This window comes from Quercus suber, unplaced genomic scaffold, assembly GCF_002906115.3.
Source record: "Quercus suber isolate HL8 unplaced genomic scaffold, Cork oak 2.0 scaffold_391, whole genome shotgun sequence".
NCBI classification, from domain to species: domain Eukaryota; kingdom Viridiplantae; phylum Streptophyta; class Magnoliopsida; order Fagales; family Fagaceae; genus Quercus; species Quercus suber.
The window spans coordinates 49,150-56,276 of NW_027069843.1; the positions used below are offsets into that span (position 1 = coordinate 49,150).

Consider the following 7,127-nt stretch of genomic DNA (forward strand, 5'->3'; position numbering starts at 1 on the left):
TATTATTATGCGCATATATAAAAAGTAAAAGGATTGAAAAGTGGGAGTAATTTTGATATTTTATTTCCTTAAGTTTTTTCTCCATATTCTTTCTCTAAATTTGGGGAGAGAAAAATATTTGTAGGGCCCATGAGATAAACTCCCTTGACCCATTTTTCTTCCCCCTTAATTTCTCCCATACCAAATAAAAAACGAAATAACACTCTCTCTACTATTTTCCATCTCCTCTTTTCCACTCTCCTCTACCAAACACACTTAAATTTCATTATTTTATTTGTCCTGCGCAGTTGCTATTTTCAAACTTTCGTATGTGCTTTCATCATCAACTTCTCCTTGTCGCAGCATCATTGTCATCAATCAACTTGATGTTGCAGCCATTCTATATAGGTCCACTACTACCATCTTTAGAACCATTCTATCTTGGGGAAAAAAAATCTCATTACCAAATCTCCTTCTCCAGAGAAAAAAGCCAAATATCATGGAAGAAGTGCAAGATATTGTGATTGTGGGAGCTGGAATTGCTGGTCTTACAGCATCCTTAGGACTTCATAAGTACCCTTCCTCTCTCTATTTTTATATCCATGTACATGTTTGTACATTTTGGTTTAGTCTTTTTTTTTTTTTTTAAAGTTTATTTAACTTATTTATTTATAGTTTCATGTTTGTTAGAACTTCACTTTCTCAAATAGGAGAGATCCTCATGCTTTAAGTGAATAAAACCCAAACCTTGACATATCTTAATACTTCAAGTAAATAAGCAAATCCAAACCAACGCTAACAACGAAAATATTGTGTAGGTTGGGTATTCGAAGCTTAGTATTGGAATCCTCAGGTAGTTTGAGGATCACAGGATTTGCCATTGGAACATGGACAAATGCTTGGAAGGCCTTAGATGCTGTTGGCATTGGTGACTCCCTTCGACAACAACGTAAACAGATTTATTGGTAAGTACCATTTAGTTGACTTCTCCTTTCTTGATGAGTGTCACTTTGTTTTGCTAACTTAGCAATTCATTAAGAAGAAGCAAAGACGGTCTAGGTGCAAATACTATATAAAAAAGAAGAAGGTAATATTGTAATAATACAATCGGGGGACTATTTAAAACTAGAAACTGTTGGTTGCTTTCCAATTTTGTTAGAGCTTTAGCATATGTGTTAGCTTAATGATCAGTCTATGACAATAGCTAACCACCTACACTTACTCACTCTAGTTGAGTGATACCTATGTCTAATATCATTTCAAGGCTACTCAGAGCGAAAAAAAAAGGTCGTTTGAAGGCAAAACTTTTTGCGAAGACTACATAACTCAGAACAAATGAATTAAAATTAATTTCCCATAGTAATTGCAAAACTTGGAAAATACATAAACTTCTACGTGTATTTGGTTAATTTCAACTAGCCAGCTCCCATCACTAATACAAGAACATGCATACCATACCATGTATACTGACCAGCTGCTAATTGTATGCAGGAATTTGAGTACCTCTACAATTTCAGGAGTTCAAATAGCAGCGATGTCATTTGTTGCCAAAGGAAAATAGTAAGTTAAAGTATTTGCAGATAGCAATGATTGTAGTGCCCCTATATCATACAAGTTATAATCCTCTCTCTCTCTCTCTCTCTCATATCTTGTACATGATTTATTTGCATCTTCATTCCTCGCTCTAAAAATACATGGATCTCATAGGACCCACATGTTGGAAGTATAGTTTGAAAAATTGTCCAAATTGATTGAAAAAGTTACAAAGCAATATCAATAATATATCAGTAAAACAAGATATGCTCAAATTAACTTATAAGCAAAATAGACAAGTGCAAAAGCGTATAAAATTAAGGATTAAGTAAAACTTATCGCCGAGGCACAAAAATAAATCCGCTGTCCTTAAGAAGTGATTTAACTCCCACTGGAATGAATCCGTCGGTGCAAATGGCTCAAGCGGTTCCTCTCTAAGATACAATGGCAACTCTGTTAATATGCACTTACAAACAGAGTTTCAAACTCGTCACAAATACCCAAGAGAAAATTTTCAGCAAAAACAAAGGAGCAAAAGTATCAAAGTAATATATGTTTTTATTGTTTTCAACTAATCTCATATACGCAGAATTTGATAGTCTTAAAGCTCTTAAAAAGGAAGTAGCTAAAGATGATTAGAGTGAAAAGAGGAAGGCAAAAACAAAGGAATTTTTCTTTCCCATTGATGCCGCAAGCTGCTTTGTATTTTCTGCAAACCAGGCAAAGGTGTTGCTGACTAGTTTTCTAAGGAAATATGAGATTATTGAGGGTTTTGTTTGTAGCAAAAAATTCCCACACCAGCTAAGGAAAATTCTAAGGCATGGGCTTGGGCTTTACAACAAAACATTATGGGCTTAAGCTTGAACATACCCAATTAATTTTAAAACATACCCAAAACCACATAGTGTGAGAAATATGATATATATGAAATGTATTACAGTATGAGATTGAGATACTTATTGCATTGACAAAGATAGCTAAATTTCCTCTCCCAAACCCCAGCCCAACCAGTCTCATCCTATTTACACACATCTTATTACTAAACTCCAAAACATTCTCTCTTAATACTCTTACTGCCAAGATTCTTGTCTCTCACCAGTGTCAATTACTTAATTAGGGATAGCAAAACAGAATGCCTTCATCTTGTCTCACCTTAACTTGCCCCACTTTTGTCCCAAACAAGAGACAAAGGTGGGAATGGAGCATTCATGACTTTGACACGTTCTCACCCTGTTTGCTATCCCTATTCACTATCTGGTGCAGTGGTAAAAGTTCTTGGGCTGTCAAGTGCAATCCTTCCCAGAACCTCACTTAAGTGGGATTAACATTGGGTAATAGCCCCTGCAACCCTTTCTCATACCCCTGGTTGTAATGAAACAACTTACTAAACTTAGGTTACCAAAATTTATGTACAGTTGTAACAATTCTAATAATTTTATTTTAATGTTATAATTCATAATTAAGATACATAAAGCAAGCCGGGTAATTGCTATTTGTGCAGTGGAGACCATGAATTTCGTTGTGTGAATAGGAAGCTGTTGTTGGAAGCCCTTGCAAAGGAGCTCCCAAGTGGCACCATTAGGTTCTCTTCCAAGGTGGTTTCTATAGAGATATCAGGCTTTTATAAGCTTGTGCATCTTGCTGATGGAACCATTCTCAAGACTAAGGTAAATTCACCCAAACGTTAGTATCACTATCACCTATAGTTTAATTTTTTTCTTCTTGTTTTTTGGGTCATTATCTAGGGTAATATTAAAGTTGTGAATGTTGAGAGCATTTATTTGATGTAAAAATGAAAGACCCATTAGATATCGTAATTATCTCATATATTGGATGTATGCATCTTCATACATAATATAGTCCCAAAAAATACACATGATTTTCAAAGTTTTTGTAAATGAATGGACCGTTTATCTTCTGGCCCCCAATTATCTTGAATTGGGCCCACATATGTTCAATTCATATAATATCATAAATTGTTAAAAGTGGATATTGATTTCTACTTGGATTAGGTAAGGACTATGGAGTAGTTGAAAGATTTAAGGAAAAAATTTCCAATTCATTATGCGGGGACTAATAAAATCACCCACATATATTTTGATATATATTATATAATAAGTGATCACAAATTGTTTAAGTAATACTTGTGAATAGTTTTATCAATCTCCATATAATATTAGGTGGAAGGAAATTCTTCCAAATTGATTTGGATCAGATTATTGTTCAAGATTTTATAGCTGTGAATCCCAAATCAAACTCAAAATGAATACTTGCTCGGTTGTCACACATATTCTCACTCTTTAGTAATTAGTCATGTGGGAATTTGGAATCCTAAGCCAATCTCAAAAACAGTATTCTAACTTTTACAAATAATATCAAGAGAATTGTGAATTAGTAGCATATATATTTCAAATCTTCCCAATAGGAGAATTTAGATTCGAATCCACAATAAACTAACAATTGTCTCTCCTTCTCGACAAGCTAAACTCACCAAACCCTTTTTTTTGTTTGGGGGGGGGGGGGGGGGGAGGGGGGGGGTTGCTTAACAAAATTAACTCAGAAGCATCTATGCAATTTTTAATATAATTAAATAATGTAGTATTTAAACTATCTATGTGTTTTATTGTATAATTACTTGGGCCTTATTGGAGTATCAACTTTGCAAATGGAAGGTGTTAATTGGGTGTGATGGAGTGAACTCAGTGGTGGCAAAGTGGTTGGGCTTCAAGGCACCGACTTTCACAGGGAGAGCTGCCATCAGGGGTTGTGTAAATTTCAAGTCCAATCATGGGTTTGAACCTAAGTTCTTTCAGTTCTTCGGGAAAGCATTCCGATTTGGTTTTCTTCCTTATGATGACAATGGCGTCTATTGGTTTTTATTGACATCTAGCGAAGGTGAGCCCTTAGGACCAATTCAGTACTTGCTTGATTCATTGCTATTTGAAGCATGTTAATTGGAACAAAAAATTTAGGATACACAATTTTTTCGTAACTTATTTCATTTCATCTCTAATTTAAATGGATTCATTTTATGATTCATAATAAATATTACAAATCTTTTTTTAGAAGAATAAATATTTAAAAGTGTATCTAGTACCATGTCATTTAAATTATTAAATGGCCTAAAGCATTCTATACACAGTTAGATCCAAAACTACTGAAATATTAAACGTGAAACGAAATTTCTCCATTTTAAGTAAAATGGGGAGAAAATTCTATTCCTTTCATAACTGTAATGTAAATTGAAATGATTTGTGTATAATACAAGTAGTTTAAGTGATGAATCAATATCAAAAATGATATTTTCAAATCACAACTTCTCATCTAAGCAAATTATGAAAATAGTTGTGTTTAGTAATCTGTGCATACAGCCAATTTTGGTTTTTTGTCTACTTTTATTTTATTTTATTTATTTATTTTTTTTTGCATGGATGCATAGTGTAAGACCCATTTCAAGATTATTGGTTACTTGAATCAGATTTCCATATTAATAATTAATCATATACGTGTAGAAAGAGTAGTAACTATGGGGGGAAATTATTGTGTATTCTTAGAGTATTATAAATGCGTACTCCCTCCTCTCACATGAATGGTGTGTCACACTAATTAAATTCATGGTAAGACTCACCATTTATGTCAGAGAGTGAGTACTCATTTATGGTATTCCGGGAGTACCTAATAATTTTCCAACTATGGGTGATATGACAATAATAATATTATATAATTATGATGGGAAAATTTAATGGATTCTTGAGAGCATTTATTAGAATTCATTTTTAGAAACTTTTAATAGGAAAATATTAAAAAAAAAATTGGCTCCTTTTTATATTTCTAATAAAAGTGGTGTCAAAATTTTTTTTAAATGATTTATTAATAATTTTCCTAAGAGCGGTTAACATGACTCAATTATAATTTGTAAAATGACATTTTCATTCATAAAATTTGAACTAAAAACTTGGATGCTTAAAAATCCAAGTTCAAAATTATAGGAAAACTTTGAATTACCTTACTTTACTAAGAACTCATAAATTTCAACGTTGAAGAAAATTGTAGCTCAAAGTGCCTTTTTGAGATACAACATACGGTAATTTATTGAGAAATGATATGTTTACAATATATTTTGGTTTTTTGTCTACCTTTTTTTTTGTTTTGTTTTTTTTCGTTTTTTTTTTTTTTTTTGCATGGATGCATAGTGTAAGACCCATTTCAAGATTATTGGTTACTTGAATCAGATTTCCATATTAATAATTTCCCAATATAATCTTAGTTTGCATTGTTTATTTAATAAAGTCTAGGAACACAATTATCAAAATAAATAAATAAATCTAGCAACACAATTTTGTTCCTAAATTTTTTAACAATTGTTGATATAATCTTTTGTAATTGGTGCGTAACTAAAGTGTTCTCAATGATGGATCTAAGTGAAAATGATATTGCTTCAATCAGAACAAATCATTTAAGCAATTGTAAAAAATATCACATCCTTAGCAATTCGTTCTTATTCATATTTTGCAGACAAAGAAAGAGAAGACGACCCAATTAAAATGAAGCAATTTGTGTTAAGCAAGTTAGGAAATGAATATGTACCTGATGAAATAAAGGCCGTTGTTGAAAATACTGAATTGGATTCCATTATATCATCCCCATTAAGGTACAGACATCCCTGGGAGCTTCTTTGGGGAAACATCAACAAAGACAATGTATGTGTAGCGGGTGATGCACTCCACCCCATGACCCCAGATATTGGCCAAGGTGGTTGTGCTGCCTTAGAAGATGGTGTTGTTTTGGCCAGGTGTCTTGCTGAGGCTTTACTTAAAGGACAAAGTGAGCAAACAAGAGGGGAAGGTGATAGAGAAAGAGAGGAATATAAGAGGAATGAGATGGGGTTGAAGAAGTATGCCAAAGAGAGGAGATGGAGAAGCATTGAGCTCATAAATACATCTTATTTTGTTGGTTTTTTACAGCAGGGTAATGGACAAGTGACATCCTTCTTAAGAGACAATATATTGCCTACATTCCTAGCTGGGTTACCGTTGAAGAGAGCTGATTTTGATTGTGGGAAGCTCAGCATTTCTTGAATGCAGTCATGCATATACATATGTTTTGCATTGTTATTGCTATTTTTTTTTTTTTTTCATTTTAACAATTGACATAAGTATAAAGTGAGAGGATGTGCTAATTGAGATATCTGTCATCGTTCTTCAAAACAATTTTTGTGGTTTTTCTTGTCTATTGGCATTGTCTACCGTGAAATAAAACTTTAAATCTTAATTTAAATTGATTCATTTTATGATTCAAAATAAATATTACAAATATTTAGTATCACATTATTTAAATTATTAAATGACCTATAGCATTCTATATATAGTTAGATCCAAAACTAAAATATAAAACGAGATATGAAATTTCTCCATTTTAAGTTAAATGAGGAGAATTTTCTATTACTTTCATAACTGTCAATATGAATTGAAATTATTTGTGCATAATACAAGTAGTTTAAGTGGTGAATCAATATAAAAAAAAAAAAAAATGATGTTTTCAAATCACAGCTTCTCACCTAAAAAAATTATTAAAATATTTGTGTTTAGTAATTTGTGCATACGGCCAATTTTGGT

At 32.5% G+C, this 7,127-nt stretch overlaps 1 protein-coding gene across 2 annotated transcripts in view; it reads left to right on the forward strand.

Annotated features, from left to right (window-relative positions):
• The window catches only part of LOC112040881 (monooxygenase 2), a 40,833-nt gene extending 34,044 nt beyond the window's left edge, over positions 1-6,789 (forward strand). Inside the window, exons 1-6 of one of the 2 annotated variants that reach the window (XM_024073813.2) lie at positions 368-552; positions 798-944; positions 1,471-1,539; positions 3,014-3,179; positions 4,185-4,407; positions 6,028-6,789. In XM_024073813.2, coding sequence (XP_023929581.2) covers positions 479-552; positions 798-944; positions 1,471-1,539; positions 3,014-3,179; positions 4,185-4,407; positions 6,028-6,590 — 1,242 coding nt within the window. In that variant the 5' untranslated portion in view covers positions 368-478 and the 3' untranslated portion in view covers positions 6,591-6,789. Of the gene's footprint in view, positions 1-367; positions 553-797; positions 945-1,470; positions 1,540-3,013; positions 3,180-4,184; positions 4,408-6,027 lie in introns of those variants that run through there. The other variant, XM_065761013.1, reaches the window with a different exon arrangement.
• The last annotated feature ends 338 nt before the right edge of the window (positions 6,790-7,127 follow it).